The 22,416-nt window shown below is 41.4% G+C and overlaps 1 protein-coding gene across 2 annotated transcripts in view; it reads right to left on the reverse strand.

Annotated features, from left to right (window-relative positions):
- Window positions 1-2,246: 2,246 nt before the first annotated feature.
- Window positions 2,247-22,416, reverse strand: part of tbk1 (TANK-binding kinase 1) — a 109,199-nt gene continuing 89,029 nt past the window's right edge. For both annotated transcript variants that reach the window (XM_060902864.1, XM_060902862.1), the window contains exons 13-21: window positions 18,633-18,711; window positions 16,711-16,832; window positions 12,184-12,260; window positions 10,916-10,955; window positions 10,724-10,825; window positions 5,392-5,488; window positions 5,144-5,244; window positions 2,814-2,885; window positions 2,247-2,715 (exon numbers count right to left, since the gene is read on the reverse strand). In XM_060902864.1, the coding sequence (XP_060758847.1) occupies window positions 2,664-2,715; window positions 2,814-2,885; window positions 5,144-5,244; window positions 5,392-5,488; window positions 10,724-10,825; window positions 10,916-10,955; window positions 12,184-12,260; window positions 16,711-16,832; window positions 18,633-18,711 (742 nt within the window). In that variant the 3' untranslated portion in view covers window positions 2,247-2,663. The remainder of the gene's footprint in view (window positions 2,716-2,813; window positions 2,886-5,143; window positions 5,245-5,391; window positions 5,489-10,723; window positions 10,826-10,915; window positions 10,956-12,183; window positions 12,261-16,710; window positions 16,833-18,632; window positions 18,712-22,416) is intronic.

Consider the following 22,416-nt stretch of genomic DNA (forward strand, 5'->3'; position numbering starts at 1 on the left):
CTTGTAATGGTCACCATGGGAGTCTAATGTGTGATTAGGAGAGATGATGACGACGATGATGATGGGACTGTAAATCAGAAGCAATGCTATCATCTCTGTAAATTCTGTGCAACAATGGTGTATTTTTCACATTTGCTTCAATGTTCAGATCGTGGAATGATAAAACCCTCACTGCAACTAGGTAACCTCTTGCGTAACCATTACACTCTTTGACTCATAGTAATATCTTTGATGTTAGATGATGTATCCAGGCATACCGTAAAGTATTCATCTGTTTCGCTCTTCCTGTAGTCGTTACTCATCAGGCCTACAGCTGGGATGAATTCACAGGACACAGTGAGCAACACTATTAATTGGCTGCTGCCGTCAGCCATTGGTATTTCGGACCGTTCCAGGAGCCTATGTAAAATGTGACATTCCTGGCATGCATTATCTGTTCATATGGCAGGTGGGTGGAAGAGAGTTAAAGGATATGAGATCAACCATGTCGTAATATCACTTTCTACACCTTCTGTTCTTCTGAATCATTACAGCTGACCTGGTTTCCATGGATGACTCAAAAATACTGTACATATTACAAAGGTAAAGTCATTTTCATCTCTTGTTTTTTCTTCATAAGATGCCTCTGCTCGATCAGATATCACCTCTGTTTAAATCTTCATACAAAACATACAGTGGTGCTTGAAAGTTTGTGAACCCTTTGGAATTGTCTACATTTCTGCATAAATATGAACTAAATCATCAGATTTTCACACAAGTCCTAAAAGTAGATAAAGAGAATCCAGTTAAACAAATGAGACAAATATTATACTTGGTCACTTATTTATTGAGGGAAATGATCCAATATTACATATCTGTGAGTGGCAAAAGTATGTGAAGCTTTCCTTTCAGTATCTGGTGTGACCCCCTTGTGCAGCAATAACTGCAACTAGACGTTTCCGGTAACTGTTGATCAGTCCTGCACACCGGCTTGGGGGAATTTTAGCCCGTTCCTCCGTACAGAACAGCTTCAACTCTGGGATGTTGGTGGGTTTCCTCACATGAACTGCTCGCTTCAGGTCCTTCCACAACATTTACATTGGATTAAGGTCAGGACTTTGACTTGGCCATTCCAAAACGTTAACTTTATTCTTCTTTAACCATTCTTTGATAGAACGACTTGTGTGCTTAGGGTCGTTGTCTTGCTGCATGACCCACCTTCTCTTGAGATTCAGTTCATGGACAGAAGTCCTGACATTTTCCTTTAGAATTCTCTGGTATAATTCAGAATTCATTGTTCCATCAATGATGGCAAGCCGTCCTGGCCCAGATGCAGCAAAACGGGCCCAAACCATGATACTACCACCACCATGTTTCACAGATGGGATAACGTTCTTACGCTGGAATGCAGTGTTTTCCTTTCTTCAAACATAACGCTTCTCATTTAAACCAAAAAGTTCTATTTTGGTCTCATCCATCCACAAAACATTATTCCAAAAGCCTTCTGGCTTGTCCACGTGATCTTTAGCAAACTGCAGACGAGCAGCAATGTTCTTTTTGGAGAGCAGTGGCTTTCTCCTTGGAACCCTGCCATGCACACCATTGTTGTTCAGTGTTCTACTGATGGTGGACTCATTAACATTAGCCAATGTGAGAGAGGCCTTCAGTTGCTTAGAAGTTACCCTGGGGTCCTTTGTGACCTCGCCAACTATTCCACGCCTTGCTCTTGGAGTGATCTTTGTTGGTCAACCACTCCTGGGGAGGGTAACAATGGTCTTGGATTTCCTCCATTTGTACACAATTTCTGAGGTCCTCAGAAATCTCCTTTGTTCGTGCCATGATACACTTCCACAAACATGTGTTGTGAAGATCAGACTTTGATAGATCCCTGTTCTTTAAATAAAACAGGGTGCCCACTCACACCTGACTGTCATCCCATTGATTGAAAACACCTGACTCTAATTTCACCTTCAAATTAACTGCTAATCCTAGAAGTTCACATACTTTTGCCACTCACAGATATGTAATATTGGATCATTTTCCTCAATAAATAAATGACCAAGTATAATATTTTTGTCTCACTTGTTTAACTGGGTTCTCTTTATCTACTTTTAGGACTTGTGTGAAAATCTGATGATGTTTTAGGTCATATTTATGCAGAAATATAGAACATTCTAAAGGGTTCACAAACTTTCAAGCACCACGGTACCTGTTTTTAAACGAATACAAGTACGTTGGGAATCCATTATAAAAATAACACAGTAATAGCAGGTTTGCAGTCTTTAATGTTGCGCATGTGTAGCATTCAGAGACGAATACAGTACAGTCTAGTTATCTGAAAGTCATATTCGCCTTAGAAAAATTAAGTGTGAGGGGGGAAAAATGGATCGGATACAAGCACAGATGGACAGACGTCAAGATAAGCAGGTCATCAAGCTTAAAAGCAGGCAGCTGGCATTTAACTTAGGGAATAAGTAAGAAAAGGAAAAAGGCAGTCGAATAAATTCTCTCTAGATGATCAGTATTTACATTAACATATATACAGAAATATATATTTGGTAATCTTATTTATTCCTTCAAAATAAACCTTGGCTTTAAAGGAATAGTTTGAACCAAAAATGCACGCCATTTCTTTTTATGGTCTGAACTATTTCTTTAAGCCGTGCTGTCCCGTAGCCGTGCTCTCAGATTCTGTCCACATTTCTCAGTCCGCCATCTACCGTTAGAGTGCCAAACCTAAAGCAGAGTTTTACACACACACACATTTTTTTAAATTTAGTAAGCATATTAAACATAGTAAATCTGCATTTCACCAAGACAGACTTGTTAGTTACCTCTCCAGGAAAAGATTGTTTTCTGCCAGCTCTTTGACTACTCCTTCCATCTCCTCTTTCAATTTCTTCATCCTTCACAATGATAAAAAAATCAGTATATTACCAGCCAAAAAGAAGGAAAAAAAAAGCTTCGTTCTCTAGTGAATATACATCTCTGTGTGAATTAAAATGCATATATACATACACTATATGGACACCCATATGTGGTTCAAACTAGTGCCACAAAGACCGAAACACACAATTATCTATGGAGGCTTTGTTTCGTTAAGGTTGGAATGGAAGGACTCTTGCACAGAGCCTTGACCTCAACCTCACTGAACACCTTAGGGATGAACCAAAGTCCTCATCGGCAAGTCTTGCCACTTGGCAGCCATCTTGCCACTTGGCAGCCAAGCTAACAAGATCAAGTTGCTATCTAAATGAATGGTGCAAGAGCCATAACTGCACTTTCAGTGGCCACTGGGACATAAAAACAGCATCATAAGTCAAATCTGATTAAAAAAAAAAAACCAAAAAAACATTAAAGTTTGATCTGGTTCGGCAAACGATTGGCTTTTTGGGGAAAGGGGTGAGATGTGTGCATCTGGCGTTACAGACTTTTCCCATAGATTTGTCTATAGGAGGAGTCTTTATAATGTCTTTGGATGAACTGGAACACCAATTGCACCCCAGACCTCATCACCCAACATCAGTGCCTGGTTTCACTAATGCTCTTGTAGCTGAACGATGACAAATCCCCATAGCCACACCCCAAAATCTAATGAAAAGCCTTCCCAGAAGAGAATAGTGGAGCTTATTGTAACAGCAAAAACCAGGGACTACATCTGGAATCGGATATTCACAGAGCACATAAATGTGATGTCCACAAAGTATCTAAGATAGCTTTATTGTGGCTGCTAAATACCCATCTAACACTAATGCTAAAGGCTCCGTTCCACAGCAGTTACAGTGATGTGATATACAGCACGAGATGATAGAAGAAAGAAAGAGATAATTTATATATAAATCTTTTCAGAGGTGGCAAAGTATCCAACTTCATTACTTCAGTCAAAGTACAGATCCCGCTGGTCAAATGTTTCCCCGATACAAGTGAAAGTTGTCCAGTAAAATTTTTACTCAAGTTCTTGCTTTTAAAAATACTTAAGTATTAAAAGTACATTTTCGGTCAACGCATTGTTGTATTATTGCCACAACACTTACAAAACCTAATGCCGTTACCAAACACAGAAATGTGAATTCACAAAATAAACGCATGCTGTGCCGTCATGGTGGTTTAACGTTAAGCTAGCTAGTCAGTCAAACGCCACCTGACATGCTAGCAAACTCTTTTCAAACTCGAAATCATATTGGGTAGCTAACGCTACGGTTTATTTGGCAAGATTATGCTGAAACATATTTCTGAAAGGACTTCAGATAAGTTAACGTTACTCATGTTAGCGTAACTCCATTTTTAAATGCTAACTAAGAGTGTCCAAGTTAACTAGCTATGTGTTAACGTTAGCCGTGGATAAGGCGACGGCAACTTGGTGGGCAAATCCATAGAAAGTCATTTGACTAACCAGACTGCGTAGCTATTGCAACGTTATCGCTAGCTCTAAAAGCACAGACAACTTCGTTGCAAGCTTTCTCTTGGAATAAAACGTTTATATACCTCAATATGCTTCTGCAGGTCAGACGGCGAGTTTTTGTAGGCCGTGATGTGGTTCGTTTTAGACAAACAAAGCAAACATTTAAAACGAAACAAATCTTTAATCCTTTCAGAAAACTGAAACATGGGTTCGAGGTATGAACCCATACCCCAGAAGAACCGCCTCCTTCCATTCTGCCATCAACTGATCGAGTTCAAATAATGCTGCGGAGAAATCATTGATCTTGATTTTATAGTCTATGGACGTGACGTGACCCGAGTGATTACTGATCGGCTGTCTCAGTGTTGCCGGTGAAAAAAATCAATCATGTTTTAGAAAAGAAAAGAAAAAAACATCCACTTTCAAAGCTGCTTCATAGTCACGAGTAATGAGGACCTTGATAGAAACGTAGTGGAGTGAAAAGTACGATATTTGTCTTTCAAATGTAGTGAAGTTAAAGTCATAAGTTTCCAAAAAAAAAAACACTCAAAGTACAGATACTCAAAAACTGTACTTAGTACAGTACTCAAGTAAATGTACTTCGTTACTGTCCACCTGTGAATCTTTTCCAGTCACATCTTGCAAGCAAGTTATGGATATGTGAACGTTTGACATTTCTGTTGAGATGGAATTAGGCACCAATTGAACACAGGATGGAGGGATTGCTGTAGGCTAGTGTCTACAGCGCGCGCACACACTCACCCTGCTGTCATTTCCACCAGAGTGCTCTGGCTGAGGTAAGCCTGGGGCTTGATGCCACTCGATGCAATGGGCATGATCTTCTGTGGGAGCTGTTCCTGAATCTAAACACACACATGCTGACATCAGACATGTATAAATCACACAAAACGAGCTCACGGTTCCAATTGGCACGTCTCTTGTTCTTGACTTTTCCAATTTTTCACCAATCCAGTTGGAGATGCACAAAGAGTGCTTCATGTTGCCGTTACCTTGTACACACGCTGTGTGATCACGGTCACTTCCTGTTCCATATTGAGAAACTGGTTGTTCAAAGACAGCAGCTGCTTCCTAACATGATGCACCTTCCTGTAATGACATATTAACAAAGTCATGACCCCACCATCATCATCATCGCTGAGATTCAGAGTTCATTACATTCCCACTAACAACTGGTCATCTTTGGCTCAGTGATGAAGAGCTTCGTAAACGTTCTCCTCAAATACGGACACATACTTACGAAAATAAATTTTAAAAAATAAAGATTTTATTCAGTTAAAAGCATAGGAGATCTCTAAGAGATATACACTCTCCAGCCACTTCATTAGGAGCACCCATCCACCTGCTGGTTTATGCCGTTCTCTAATCGGCCGATCCCTCGACAGCAGCACGATGCATCAAATCATGCAGATACAACTCAAGAGCTTCAGTTCATGTTCACTTCAAACATCAGGACGGGAAAAAACTGTGATCTCAAAGTGTGACTTTCTTTCACTGTGGCATGGGTGTTGGTTTGAGCCAGATGGACTGGTTTGAGTATTTCAGAAACTGCTGATCTCCTGGGGTTTTCACACACAACAGTCTCTAGTGTTTACATAGAATGGTGCGGAAAACAAAAAACATCGAGTGAGCGACAGTTATGTGGATGGAAACAAACGCCTTGTTGATAAGAGAGGTCAGAGGAAAATGGACAGATTGGTTTGAGCTGCCAGGAAGGATATAGTAACTCATATAATCACTCTTTACAACTGTGGTGAGCAGAAAAGCATCTCAGCATGCAGCAGCAGAAGACACTGGGTTCCACTCCTGCAGCCAAGAACAGGGATCTTACAATCAAGAACAAATTAAGTGGCCTGTGTGTGTGTGTCTATAAAAAGAAAAACACCACAGTCTTGCAAAAGTATTCATCCCCCTTGGTGTTTGTCCTGTTTTGTCGCATTACAAGCTGGAATTAAAATGGATTTTGGAGGGTTAGCACCATTTGATTTACACAACATGCCGACCACTTTAAAGGTGAAAATTGTTTTATGGTGACACAAATGATAATTAAGTTTTAAAAAACCCAGAAATCTGGAGTGTGCATAAGTATTCACCCCCTTTTGTATGAAACCCCTAAATAAGAGCCGGTCCAACCAATTCACTTCATAAGTCACATAATTATTTGATTAAGATCCACCTGTGTGCAATCAAAGTGTCACATGATCTGTCACATGATGTCTGTATAAATCATCCTGTTCTGGAAGGACCCTGACTCTGCAACACGACTAAGCAAGCAACATGAAAACCAAGGAGCCTCCAAACAGGTCAGAGACAAAGTTGTGGAGAAGAATAGATCAGGGTTGGGTTATAAAAAATATCCCAAACTCTGAATATCCCAGGGAGCTCCATTAAATCCATTATAGCAAAATGGAAAGAATATGGCACCATTACAAACCTGACAAGAGAAGGCCGCCCACCAAAACTCACAGACCGGGCAAGGACGGCATTAATCAGAGATGCAACAAAGACACCAAAGATAACACTGAAGGAGTTGCAAAGATCCACAGCGGAGATGGGAGGATCTGTCCATAGGACCACTTTAAGCCGTACACTCCACAGAGCGGGGCTTTATGGAAGAGTGGCCAGAAAAAACAAAACAAAAAAAAAAAACATTGTTTAAGAAAACACATTTGGAGTTTGCCCAGCAGCATGTGGCAGACTCCCCAAACACATGGAAGAAGATTCTCTGGTCCAATGAGACTAAAACTGATCTTTTTGGCCATCATGGGAAATGCCATGTGTGGTGCAAACCCAACACCCTGAGAACACCATTCCTACAGTGAAGCATGGTGGTGGCAGCATCATGCTGTGGGGATGTTTTTCATCTGCAGGGACAGGAAAGTTGGTCAGGACTGAAGGAAAGATGGATGGCACTAAATACAGGGCAATTCTGGAGGAAAACCTGTTTGAGTCGGCCAGAGGTTTGAGACTGGGACGAAGGTTCACGTTCCAGCAGGACAATGACCCTAAACATACTGCTAAAGCTACACTGGAGTGGTTTAAAGGGAAACATCTAAATGCCTTGGAATGGCCTAATCAAAGCCCAGACCTCAATCCAATTGAGAACCTGCGGCATAACTTGAAGATTGCTGTACACCAATGCAACCCATCTAACTTGAAGGAGTTGGAGCAGTTTTGCCTTGAGGAACGGGCAACAATCCCAGTGGCTCGATGTGCTAAGCTAATAGAGACATACCCCAAGAGACTTGCAGCTGTAATTGCAGCAAGGGGGGTGAAGAGTACCTATGCACGTTTTTTTCCCATCTTACTTATTGTTTATGTCCCACTTTAAAAATAAATAAATAAATAAATAAATAATTTGCACCTTTAAAGTTGCAGGCATGTTGTGTAAATGAAATGGTGTTAACCCCTCAAACATCCATTTTAATTCCAGCTTGTGATGAGACAAAACAGGCCAAACACCAAGGGGGATGAATACGTTTGCAAGACACTAATAGCGCTATATACACACACACACACAGGGCCGGCTCTAGGTCTTTGGCTGCCCTAGGCGAGATTGAGTTTTGGCGCCCCCCCAAAAAAAAACCCCTCTAATAACATCTAAATAACACTTTAATCTAATCACTCTATTCTATTAAACAATGTACAGTGCATGGACAATAAACAAGAAGTCATTTTTATCTTTTTCATTATTATTATTGTTATCATTATTCACATAAAGTGTCACAAAGTAAAATGACCACACAAATTCAATACATATCTTCATATAATGGGCAAAAACTCTTCCGCACCCTGTTCAAAGTGTCGTGCATGGACAATAAACAAGAAATTATTTTTAGTTTCTTTTTTGCTATTAAAAGTTAAGTCATCTCTGAAGAATTAAATTTAATGAATAAAAAATTCTACAATTCTAAATTGTGCAAACTTAAGCACCCTGTTAGGACATCAATGGGCTGTATTTTCAAACAAAAGTGCTATTATGGGTACTTTGTTATTGAAGTAACATTACAATGGGACTCGTCTGGTCTTCCTAATGGCAAATTCCTTGATAATATCATCAAATGATATTTCTCTTGAGATCTCTTGGTTGATGCTCAAGGTAGTAGTTTAAAAAACGCTGCAGTAATTAGCTGTGCAAGACAAGCAAGCAAGTTGTTAATATGGACAATTGAGAATGCGAATGCGCATGTAATGCGATGCAGCAAGTGTGCTGTATGAGCTATAGTGTCGGCTTTATTATTGAGGCTTCTTATTTTGCTATTGATTGTTATTCTACCCGGTGGTGATTAAATGGCAAATGCTTGGAAAAGATGCACCTCTGATGCTGTTGGGGATGACGGCGCCATATGGTCGGTGATTTCCCACTGAAAAATGCATGATGTGATTACTACAGCAGAGGTAAGGAGCGCGTATTTCTACATCCCCAGCCGCATCAGAGGTGTTGTAAAAAAGGTTTTCAACCTTTCATGAGCCAGGGCGCACTTTTTTCAATGAAAAAATCTCAAGGCACATCACCAATAGAAAATGTTGACTGAAACTAAAACGCTGTTGCCAATATTTACAATATACAGTCATTCTATAATTTTCCACGGTACACTTGGTGATCTCTCACGGCACACTAGTGTTCCGCGGTACTAGAGTTCGGCAGCACAGTGGTTGAAAACACTGTACACCACTTGATGCACTTGGTAACATCTCCATTCAATAACTCCATCCCTCCTTTTTGGTGGGGTTTTGGTCGCCCTTGGCGCCCGTGGGCACACTTTGCGCTCTAGGCAATTGCCTAGGTCGCCTATAGCAATCGCCGGCGCTGCACACACAGTATATTATATATATATAAAAACATGTCAATATTTTTGGCACCCCTAGAAATCTTTATAAACAAAATGTTCTCATTTACACGTTTTTATACAGTGTGAGTGTTTAGGAACCCTTCTGGAGTTATCCATCACTTCCTGTTTCACTGGGGTATAAATATGAGATGACGCATTTCATTAGTCAGTCACTCATCATCACCTTCATAAACCAGCCAATGGCTATAAAAATGGCTGTCTGTTTAAAGAAAACCCCAACACCCAAAAGGCCCGTATCCACTCTAAAGGCAATAATTAAGCATTAAGCAGTCAAAGACAAACAGAGCTGCCTGGAAGAGGACGCAAGTGTATTTTGCCCCCATGCACAGTGAGGAGGATGACTTCACAGATAAACATTTCTCCAAGGATCACAGTTAGAAAATTGTAGAAGACAGCAGCATTTTGGGTGTCGGCAAGTCCCCAAATTTACAATTCGACGCCATCTCAAGGTCAACAATCTCATCACAAACACTAGATGCCGCTGAAACTGACTGCATTATGCAGAGTCAGATTCCTTCATCTTTATTTTTCAATCTTACGAAGTATGATACAAGAATCAGTCCTGATACGATGGCAAAAGCAGTACGAAAGGCAGGGGTGCCAATAATTGTGATATTACGTATAATTTTTCTTAATTTCCTTCAATATAGAGGTTAGATTTCTCTTGTATGTTAAGTTAGTTTGAACAAAGAATTTGTTTTCCCTCTTTATATAATCTTTATCAGGGGGCCAATAATTCTGGAGCAGACTCAAGTTTTAACATGTCCACCTTCTCTCTCCCTCTCTCTCATGCACACACACCGTTCTCTATAAGAATAATATTTTTATTCATCATAAGAGTATGAAATAAAGCCGTTCCTGACAGTGGACTTAGACATGAGAAATTCATTAGATGTTAAAAATTCATTGCGATTTTGTCTTTGGTGCTGAATCTTAATAAAAAGAACTCGAGATTACAAGTCATTTTCTCTTCCATACGTGTGTATATATACACACACACACACACACACACACACACACACACACACACAGAACTGTGCAGAAAAACAAGGACCTGAGATTATCTTGTCCTGATTGGCTTCTCCACAACTTCTCTGCCTGAGTTTCCATGGCAACAGGCCAGCCACACTTGGCAACACAAGTCTCTCTCTCTCACACACGTGCGAGCGCACACACACACACACACACACGTCTCTCTCACATCTATTTCTGTTTCCCTCCTGTCGCTGCATCTTAGTTGTTGTGCTTAATAATTTACTGACTTGCTGATTTCAAAACTAATGGACTCATTCATTCATTTTTCAAAAAAAAAAGTCTCACTTTTTGCAGACTGGAGTTTGGCTGAATCAGTCGCCCCTCCAATCCCCACTCTCAGACAGTATATAATAAGACAGTAAGAATTCGATTCGTGTCAAAATAAAACACCTTAAGCTGTGATTTCTAAACAGCGAGTGTCTCCCTAAATCAGTACCTCATCCACTCCTCGCTCTTGGAGATGAAGAGCCGATACTTCATCGCGCACTCGTCTGTGAACAGGGCACGGGCTTTGGTGGCATGATACACCAGCTTCTGCCTTTTAATCGTGAAAATTAACGTTAGGGAGAATATCTTACGAAAGCTAATAATGAGAAATCACCAGAAAATAAAAAGACACAAAGCTCACTTGTCAAATTTGTGGATTTGTTCTTCATTGTAAGGTAGACCTGGGGGGAGAGAGAGAGAGAACACACAAGAGAAAGAAAGAAAAAGAGAGAGTGTGAGAGAGCAAGAGAGCGAGGGGAAAAAGTGTGAATGAGAGAGAAAAGAGAGAGTGTCAGAGCAAGAAGGGAAGGGGAAGGAGAGGGAGAAAGAATGTATGAAAGAGTGCAAGAAAGAGTGAGAGGAAAAAAGTGAGAGACCGAGATGGACAGAGTACAAGACAGAGAAAGACAGAGAGAGAGAGACAGAGAGAGACAAAAAGAGAGACAGAAAGAGACAAAAGAGAGACAAAGACAGAAAGACAGAGAGAGAAAACAAGAGAAAGAAAGAAAGAAAAAGAGAGAAAGAAAGTGTGAGAGAGCAAGAGAGCGAGGGGAAAAAAGTGTGAATGAGAGAGAAGAGTGTGTGTGAGAACAAGAAGGGAAGGGGAAGGAGAGGGAGAAAGAATGAATGAAAGAGTGCAAGAAAGAGAGTGAGAGGAAAAAGTGAGAGAGCAAGAAGAGAGAGAGACAGAGATGGACAGAGTACAAGACAGAGAAAGACAGAGAAAGACAGAGACAAAAAAGAGAGAGACAAAAAGACAGAGAGAAAGACAGAGAGAGAACAAGAGAAAGAAAAAGAGAGAAAGAAAGTGCGAGAGAGCAAGAGAGCGAGGGGAAAAAAAGTGTGAATGAGAGAACAAGAAGGGAAGGGGAAGGAGAGGGAGAAAGAATGAATGAAAGAGTGCAAGAAAGAGTGAGAGGAAAAAGTGAGAGAGCAAGAAGAGAGAGAGACAGACAGATGGACAGAGTACAAGACAGAGAAAGACAGAGACAAAAAAAGAGAGAGAGAAAGACAGAGAGAACAAGAGAAAGAAAGAAAGAAAGAAAGAAAGAAAGAAAGAAAGAAAGTGTGAGAGAGCAAGAGAGCGAGGGGAAAAAAGTGTGAATGAGAGAGAAGAGAGAGAGTGTGAGAGCAAGAAGGGAAGGGGAAGGAGAGGGAGAAAGAATGAATGAAAGAGTGCAAGAAAGAGAGAGAGGAAAAAAGTGAGAGCAAGAAGAGAGAGAGACAGAGATGGACAGAGTGCAAGACAGAAACAAAGAGAGAGAGAGAGAGAGACAGACAGAGAGACAGACACAAAAAGACAGAGAGAGAGAGAGAGAGAAAGAGAGAGACAAAGACACACAGTATTTAGGGCTGTAATTTGTACTAGATTTAGCTGATGTGTAAAATGAGTGTGTCTGTGGTTCTCACGTCGTTCAGCTTTGTCCTTCTTGAACTGCTGATAGATGGCCGTAATGGCATCGAGAAGAACTTTGATTTTCTCCACGCTGGAAAATGAAGAGAGAGAGAGAGAGAGAGAGAGAGAGAGAGAGAGAGAGAGTGAGTGAGTGAGTAATGACATCTGTGCATGACCACTGGTCTGGTTCTCTGAATCTGACTTTATATTTAAATCACAGAGTCGCGTTCACGGAGGACGAGCTACAGGGTCACATTCATCACAGGAAAACCAGTTCACTGTATTAATCAGGGAGGTTTGTGTAACTGTGGGAACTCATCTCCTCCTGTACACTTGGGGGAAAAAACAAACAAACAACTACTGTATGGAATAGAAAAACACATTATCATAGCAAGTGAAAATATCCTGAATAAAGGAAAGGTTGGCTAATATTTCTTAATTATGACACTGTTCTATAAAAATCAGCCTATTTCTGGACATTTTACTCATCAAATTGTCTTATTCTATTAGCAGATTATTTTGGTTCTTTTTAGAAGAAGGACAACAGTCGAGTCTTCGACAACGTGCAAACCTGCGACCGCAAACACTTTATATAACCGGATACATTTCCAAAATTATTAGAATTACGTGCCTACATGTGTATTGCAGAAGATTACTGGTACCAGTGAACGTGGATTGTGATACAGCGTCATCGTATTTCTACACTGGCTATGCTTTATCACTACTGAACTTTACTGCCATCTAGTGGATTTTAAGATGTGTGGCATTTTTCAGTGCAGACTTTTATTAAAGGTTCTGACTGCAAAGTTGAATTCTGGGCAAAATGCTCTATTTCTGTTGCTGTCGGAGTTTCGGGATGTTTCGCTGCTGCACACACTGCGTATCCTGCGTGTGAATGTTTTGCCGAGATAAAAAGCGTCCCGCATTTTACGATTCCGGAGATCGCCGAAGCAAGTGAGCAACAATATAAAAACAAGTGACCACCGTGGGGTGTGTTTAACCTACTTTTAACCAAAACAAGTCGGTGTGAGGAAACATGGCGGACTCGGCTCTCCCTCCAGCTAAAAGCCGGCGGAAAAGAAAAGGAAAGCCTGTCTAGTGAATGCAACTGGAAGACAGAGCAAGGTTAGATAGACGCCTTTTTTCTGGACAGATAACTAAATCATTCTAGCTAGCGCTTAGCTATCTTAGCCTTACGGTAGCGAGTATGGAGTTATACACCTAATGTTTTGATCTTACAGAGAAAAAAAAACAAATAATACAAAAGCAATTCCATGTCCCAACAGCCAGCCGCTGTGTCCGGGGATCAGGTCGTCGAGGCCCCTGCCTTCGACTGCCACCCAATCCACACTGCACCAAACCCCTACTGCTACCTCTGTGGGTGGTGAACCCACAGGAGGTCGGGCCCACGTCACCTCTTCGGGCTGAGCCCGGCCGGGCCCCATGGGCAAAGGCCCGGCCACCAAGCGCTCGCATACGAGCCCCAACCCCGGGCCTGGCTCCAGGGTGGGGCCCCGGCTGCGTCCTACCGGGCGACGTCACGGTCCTGGATTTTTTCTCCATAGGGTTTTTTTGGTGAACTGCTCTTGGTCTGGCCTGTCACCTAGGACCTGTCTGCCTTGGGAAACCCTAACAGGGGCATAATGCCCCCGACAACATAGCTCCTAGGATCATTCAAGCACACAAACCCCTCCACCACAATAAGGTGGCAGTTCTAGGAGGGGTTCCACATCGAGAGGAACCAGCTGAGGTGGCTCGGGCATCTTTTTCGGATGCCTCCTGGACGCCTCCCTGGGGAGGTGTTCCAGGCATGTCCCCCCGGGAGGAGGCCCCGGGGAAGACCCAGGACACGCTGGAGGGACTATGTCTCTCGGCTGGCCTGGGAACGCCTCGGTGTTCTTCCCGAGGAGCTGGCCGAGGTGTCTGGGGAAAGGGAAGTTTGGGCTTCCATGCTTAGACTGCTGCCTCCGCGACCCGGTCCTGGATAAGCGGAAGAAGACGAGACGAGACAAAAGCAGTAACAGAGAAAAGGTATATTCATCTTTTGTTTCACAGCTCTATTCACAAACGTCAACCACAAATTACATCCCTGCGACTCAAAGCTCTCTGATGTCGATGCAGAGTCACGATGTTTTCCGCATGTTACCATCTTGGTGTGACGCAGTTCCATAATTATGCTAATTAGTTAAAGCTCCTCACATTTGGCTGTTTCTGTAGGGCTGTTCTGTTTACCTCAGGAGAGAAGAAAAGTCCCAAAACGGAGAAAAGCGACTCTCAGGACATCAAAATGATTACATCCACATGATATTGTTCTTTTGAGACATAAGAAAATGCCATGCATGAAAATTATTTTTTTTTGAAAATTTCAGATCACTTTGCAGTCAGCACCTTTAAAGGAGAACTGTAAACTTGCTTTATGTCTTAATTAACATGTTATTCAATTACGTTTTTGGTTTTAGTAACCTTATATCATGACTTGTATTGGTAACTAATTGCAATTAAATATTATACTTATCGGCCTACTCGGTTTTTAGCCGTGTTGAATGTAGTTCGTTTGGTCCACGGCAGGCGTCGCTTATCCGCGCGATCTCCACGAGACTTGTGCGAGACTTCGAAACGTGAAGAAGTGTCAGCCAGGTGTCAGTGCCGCCATTTTGAAAACTGTTTTCCAAACGAAGTATTGCACAAAAACGAGTTTAAATGACGATTACTGCCTACTTTTTTCAAACTTTCCTGATTGCTATCAAAACAAACAAAACTTCCGGCTTGATTACATCAACGTTCAAAAGAGGGCGCGCACGTCTTTTGACAACATTGACAGATGTCGGTCGCTTTGATTTCCGCTGTACATTTTACTTCCGTCCTACGATGTCTCGCACAGGTCTCAGCGAATCTCGTTTACGGCCATTGCTTTGACATATGGACTGATATATTACAGAGCATATTTCAAACACTCATAACTTGCTATAGCAGCGACAAAATAGCGATCAAAAACGCATTCCGATATTTAATAAAATGAGAAATAGAATTTTGATCATAAAAAATTTGCCTTCAGTTCTCCTTTAAGACCAAATGCTGTATCTCATAACGTTAGCGAAAGTGAAACTAAATTCTTGGCTCCACCCTGTGATGTGAATCACCTCTAGAATTCAATGGGTTCTTGTTTGGCCCATGCTACACCCTTCCACCAAATTTTATAGAAATTGGATTGGTAAACAAACAAAGAAAAACAAACCAACCACATGGCAAACATAACCTCCTTGGCGGGGTAAACAGGGCTTAATGAACTTATTTGTTTAAAAATCAATCTCTAATAAAGAGAAATATTAATATTCAACATGTTTCCTTGCTAAAATAATGGTTGAAGTGGAAGTGAAGGGTTTTCCCAAGCTTCCACACATTTTAAAATGAATACATTTTTCCTTAGTTTAATTCCTAAACTTTAATGGAAGTTATATTTACGCGAGTGCCTTGTCTGGAGTTCAAATTAAAGCACCTTAGAAGACAAGTGTTCAGGGTTAGTGACGATATTTGGTTCCCAAAATAATAATTATTGTAAATATTGTAATTTATTTTTTTCGCGGTCCGGTTTCCATCAAATCCTGCACTCTGATTGGCTGGCGAGCGGGTCCATATCCTACGATACGGACCCCAGATACGGACTTCTGGCGACTCGCTCGTTCACAACAACAAACATAGTAGCAGTTTTTGTCAACATTTCTCTTTTTTTTTAAATAAGATTCATTTATAAGATTTTTATCAAAAATCTTATAAATTTTTGCCAGCATTTCTCAGGAGAACAGCATTAATTTTACATCATGGATAGCGATAACGACAGTGTTCACAGCGAAAGCGAGTTTTACTACCCTGAGGAAGAAGAAATAAAAGAAAACTTTTCAAGAGAAAGCTAAAAACCTGTAACTGTTGCTAACGCCGAGCAAAAACATGGCTGAATCCTGAATGACTCAATTTTGTATAAATAGGGGGCTACATAGGCGGCAAAATGTAGTTTTTTTCCTGCCATGGAAGTGCACTTGTATACCGAGGAGGAAGCAATTTGCATTACAGCCGTGAATGAGGATTCAAAATGGCGGCTCGGCTCGGTTTTCCCTTTCGGGCGCTCTCGTTTTCTGTTAGAATTTGGTAAAGAAAAAAATAAATATATTATTTACCAGCTTAAGGTCGGTCCGTATGGTGAAATACCGTGACTTCGGGCTTGAATACTGACCTCAGCCCAGAGGGCCTCGCTCAGTACTTCCAAGACCTCGGTCACGGTATTTCACGATACGGACCTCCCAGCTGGTAAATAACATATATGTATATATCGTACAAGTTTTCGATACATACCTGCTGTGTGTATATACACTAAGGATAATCGATAAATGGAAAAGTATTTTTCAGTCACTGGCTAATCAGATAATTGTTCTGGGATTTTTTTTTTCCTCATAAGAAAACCTTTTGAAAGCTCCTAGTGATTTTGGCATGCGGTACTCACATACTCCGATAGTGTATACGACTAGATTTATGAACACAATCCTCACTTTCTATCTTCAGGGTGTGTGCCCACTTGCTGTGTCCATGTATCTGTCAGTATTCCTCCAGGAAGGAATTTGTTTTTGAGGTCTTGCATGGTCTGATCCATGGAGCCTAGTGAGTTAGACAGCTGCATGCAGACAGGAAACAAACATGAGAATGTGTGTGTGCGCTTAAAGCAGAGATACAACGATCAGCCATAATATTCTGACCACGGACAGGTGACAAGAATAACATTGATTATCTCATTACAATGGCACCTGCCAAGGGGTGGGATATACTGCATTAGGCAGCAAGAGAACAGTCAGTTCTTGAAGTTGATGTGTTGGAAGCAGGAAAAATGGGCAAGGGTAAGGATCGGAGCGACCGAGGGCCAAACTGCGATGGCGAAATGACTGGGTCTGAGCATCGAACAAAATGGCACATCTTGTGGGCTGTTCCTGGTATGCAGGGGTTAGTAACCAACAAAACTGGTCCAAGGAAGGACAACCAGTGAACCAGCATAGAAGACGACTTCTGTGCTGGTTCTCCGGTTGTCCTTCCTTGGACAATGTCAAGTCAAGTTTATTTGTATAGCGCTTTTAACAATAAACATTGTTGCAAAGCAGCTTTACAGAATTTGAACGACTTAAAACATGAGCTAATTTTGTCCCTAATCTATCCCCAATGAGGAAGCCTGTGGCGACGGTGGCAAGGAAAAACTCCCTCAGACGACATGAGGAAGAAACCTCGAGAGGAACCAGACTCAAAAGGGAACCCATCCTCATTTGGGCAACAACAGACAGCATGACTATAACATTAACAGTTTTAACATGAAGTCAGTTTCGTTGATGTTATAAACTCTTCATTGATGGAAACTTGAGTGCAAAACTGTTCATGACAACTGCAGTCTTAAAGTTAGCAAGTCAACTGTAGTCCTCAGCCATAAAAGCATTACTGTAAGAGTCCAGAGCGTCCTCCAGGTGTAACCCTCAACTGTCCTCATGGGGCCGTCCTTCACAGGAGCGATGCGATAAAACTCCGACCAGACACAGGGCACCAGGATGGATCAAGCAGGTCCGAGGAGCAGAACAGAATGCATTCTGTTGTTTCTGCAGTGTATAGCAGAAACAACAGAATTAGCCTTGTCATCCCAATATGTTCAGTGGGGACTGTATCTTCAAAGGTAGTCATGGTCGTCGAAGGCTCTTGGATTCACATGGGGCACGAAGGCTAGCCCATATGGTCCAATCCCACAGAAAAGCTCCTGTAGCATAAGCTGCTGAAAAAGTTAATGCTGGCGAAAACAGAAAGGTATCAACATTAACTTTTTCAGTAGTTTGTGCTACAGTAGTTCTTCTGTGGGATTAGACCATTTGGGCTAGTCTTCGTGCCCCATGTGAATCAATGAGCCTTTGACACCTATGACCCTGTCGCCAGTTCGCCGGTTGTCCTTCCTTGGTCCACTTTTGGTAGGTACTAACCCCTGCATACTGGGAGCAGCCCACAAGATGTGCCATTTTGGAGAAACTCAGACCCAGCCATCATGCCATCACAGTTTGGCCCTCAGTCGCTCAGATCCTTACACTTGCCCATTTTTCCTGCTTCCAACACATCAACTTCAAGAACTGACTGTTCTCTTGCTGCCTAATGCAGTATATCCCACTCCTTGGCAGGTGCCACCGTAATGAGATAATCAGTGTTATTCACTTCACCTGTCAGTGGTCATAACGTTATAGCTGATCGGTGTATATTCATTCAGGGCTAAGAACTGAAAACATAATAATAATAATAATAATAATAATAATAATAATAAAGTCTTCATTGATGTCAGTCACTAGCTTGATTCAAATTTAGGCGTGTCTCTTCTGGACAAAATCTAACCGCTTGTTTAACAGCAGGAGGGAAACTGTTTGTAGAGAAAATGTAAGCAGTAATAATGGAAACTTACCCTCATCACTTTCTTGTGCAAATCCGGGATTTCATCATATTCGGCTGATAACATATTTCCCTGCATTAACGCTGCACACCTATAAAACAAACAAAAAAAATGGACAGTGCTGATTAGTTAATAAATACTAGTGTTCATACATATCAAAAGAGCATACAGTGGTGCTTGAAAGTTTGTGAACCCTTAAGAATTTTCTATATTTCTGCATAAATATGACCTAAAACATCAACAGATTTTCACACAAGTCCTAAAAGTAGATAAAGAGAACCCAGTTAAACAAATGCGACAAAAATATTATACTTGGTCATTTATTTATTAAGGAAAATGATCCAATATTGCATATCTGTGAGTGGCAAAAGTATGTGAACCTCTAGGATTAGCAGTTAATTTGAAGGTGAAATTAGAGTCAGGTGTTTTCAATCAATGGGATGACAATCAGGTGTGAGTGGGCACCCTGTTTTATTTAAAGAACAGGGATCTATCAAAGTCTGATCTTCACAACATGTTTGTGGAAGTGTATCATGGTACGGACAAAGGAGATTTCTGAGGACCTCAGAAAAAGCGTTGTTGATGCTCATCAGGCTGGAAAAGGTTACAAAACCATCTCTAAAGAGTTTGGACTCCACCAATCCACAGTCAGACAGATTGTGTACAAATGGAGGAAATTCAAGACCATTGTTACCCTCCCCAGGAGTGGTCGACCAACAAAGATCACTCCAAGAGCAAGGCGTGTAATAGTCAGCGAGGTCACAAAGGACCCCAGGGTAACTTCTAAGCAACTGAAGGCCTCTCTCACATTGGCTAAGGTTAATGTTCATGAGTCCACCATCAGGAGAACACTGAACAACAATGGTGTGCATGGCAGGGTTGCAAGGAGAAAGCCACTGCTCTCCAAAAAGAACATTGCTGCTCGTCTGCAGTTTGCTAAAGATCATGTGGACAAGTCAGAAGGCTATTGGAAAAATGTTTTGTGGACAGATGAGACCAAAATAGAACTTTTTGGTTTAAATGAGAAGCGTTATGTTTGGAGAAAGGAAAACACCGCATTCCAGCATAAGAACCTTATCCCATCTGTGAAACATGGTGGTGGTAGTATCATGGTTTGGGCCTGTTTTGCTGCATCTGGGCCAGGACGGCTTGCCATCATTGATGGAACAATGAATTCTGAATTATACCAGCGAATTCTAAAGGAAAATGTCAGGACATCTGTCCATGAACTGAATCTCAAGAGAAGGTGGGTCATGCAGCAAGACAACGACCCTAAGCACACAAGTCGTTCTACCAAAGAATGGTTAAAGAAGAATAAAGTTAATGTTTTGGAATGGCCAAGTCAAAGTCCTGACCTTAATCCAATGGAAATGTTGTGGAAGGACCTGAAGCGAGCAGTTCATGTGAGGAAACCCACCAACATCCCAGAGTTGAAGCTGTTCTGTACGGAGGAACGGGCTAAAATTCCTCCAAGCCGGTGTGCAGGACTGATCAACAGTTACCAGAAATGTTTAGTTGCAGTTATTGCTGCACAAGGGGGTCACACCAGATACTGAAAGCAAAGGTTCACATAATTTTGCCACTCACAGATATGTAATATTGGATCATTTTTCTCAATAAATAAATGACCAAGTATAATATTTTTGTCTCATTTGTTTAACTGGTTTCTCTTTATCTACTTTTAGGACTTGTGTGAAAATCTGATGTCGTTTTAGGTCATATTTATGCAGAAATATGGAAAATTCTAAAGGGTTCACAAACTTTCAAGCACCACTGTAAATCACTATAACGAGTCACTATGCACAGTGTCCTTGTCCTCGCTAATGCATAAAAGGCCGAGTTTAGGAAAACCAAAAGTTTCCCAAGTTATAAATCACCTCCAAAGCGTATCAAAGCATTAATTTAATGATTTAATTTAATTAATTCAATTTAAATGAGAACTGAAGTCATTTGTAAACTTGCTTTATTTCTTAATTAACGTGTTATTCAATTACGTTTTCAGTTTTTGTAACCTTATACCGTGACTCGTATTGGCAACTTGCAATTAAATATACTTATCGGCCTATTGGGTTTTTAGCCGTGTTGAATTTAGTTCGTTTGGTCCACGGCAGGCGTCGCTTATCCGCGCGATCTTCACGAGACTTGTGCGAGACTTCGAAACATGAAGTGTCAACCAGGTGTCAGAGCCGCCATTTTGAAAACTGTTTTCCAAACGAAATATTGCACAAAAATTAGTTTAAATGACGATTACTGCCTACTTTTTTCAAACTTTCCTGATTGCTATCAAAACAAACAAAACTTCCGGCTTGATTACATCAGCATTCGAAAGAGGGCGTGCGAGTCTTGACAACGTTGGCAGATGTCGGTCGCTTTGATTTCCGCTGTACGTTTTACTTCCGTCCTACGACGTCTCGCACAGGTCTCAACGAATCTCGTTTATGGCCATTGCTTTGACATATGGACTGATATATTACCAGTGTTGGGAGTAACGCGTTACAAAAGTAACGAATTACTGTAATGCATTGCTTTTTGCGGTAACGCGGTAATGTAAGGCATTACAGAAAAAAATTGGTAATATTTTACTCGGTACAAATGTCAGTAACGCACGTTACAATGCATTTTTAACCTGGAATGAAGTGGTGGGTTTTTTTCCTTCATACAAATTCGCCAAAATCACGCGAGATCAGCAGAGGTGAAACGTCCGCGCAAAATGTTTCACTTCCTTTTCCTTTAGGCTAGTCAGACAGGAGAGAGAGAGGAGTGAACCTGCAGCTGATCTAACGTCGGAAAGCACATTCTCCAGATGGGCACACGCCCATTACTTTAAGTTTGTGAAAAATAAGGATGTGAAGAACATCGTAGTCAAATGCACTTTGCGTGCTAAACCTAAAGAGCTGTCCACTTCCCGAAATAGCACCAGTAATTTAACTAAACATTTACAGAGGTGCCGTAGTAGCATGAAGTTAGCAAGGAAGCAAGCGGAGGATGAGAGTGGCGATAAAATCACAAAGCCAAATCCATACTGTACTTCCAGTTATTTTGGTGAGAGTAACTTAAAAGCTGGGTGTGATTTGCTGGGGGGGATGGTGGGGATCATCCCCCCCTCTGGTTTTTATCTCTGCTGAAAAAAAAATCCTCGGGGACAACCCCGTCAATAAAACAAACAAACCAAAAAAAAGTTGACATGACAGGCATGTTGTGACAGTTTTCTATGGTCTACATTGCACTCACTTTCAAAATGACCCGAAGTGGCAGCTTTGATGTTCACGAACGTCCCCAGCAAATAGATACATTGTAGATAATAACAATATCTTTGCGTTCTATGCAGGGATGCAAACAGCGCGCCTTTTGGCGGATGCCGCCTTTTTCACAGCCGTTTTTTTTTTAGGGGGGCGTTGGAGTGTCTGACTATAATTTCAAAGTAAATTCTGTATTAAAATTACTAAATAAGCAAATCCGTTACAGTCCATGAAACAGGAAGTATAAGGATGAGAAAAAAACAGTTTAAATCGGAAAGCTGCGCACAACGTGAACTGCGCCATCAGAGCAAACTGTTCATTTAGTATTCATGTATTTTATTTTATTTTTTGGGGCTTTTTTTTCACCTTTATTATTGGATAGGACAGTGTAGAGACAGGAAATGAGCGGGAGAGAGAGAGAGACGGGGAGGGATCGGGAAATGACCTCGGGCCGGAATCGAACCCGGGTCCCCGGATTTATGGTATGGCGCCTTATCCACCTGAGCCACGACGCCCCCAGTATTCATGTATTTTAGTGATTTTCGAGTCACTGTCCA

Source organism: Neoarius graeffei, chromosome 21 (assembly GCF_027579695.1).
Source record: "Neoarius graeffei isolate fNeoGra1 chromosome 21, fNeoGra1.pri, whole genome shotgun sequence".
Lineage (NCBI taxonomy): Eukaryota > Metazoa > Chordata > Actinopteri > Siluriformes > Ariidae > Neoarius > Neoarius graeffei.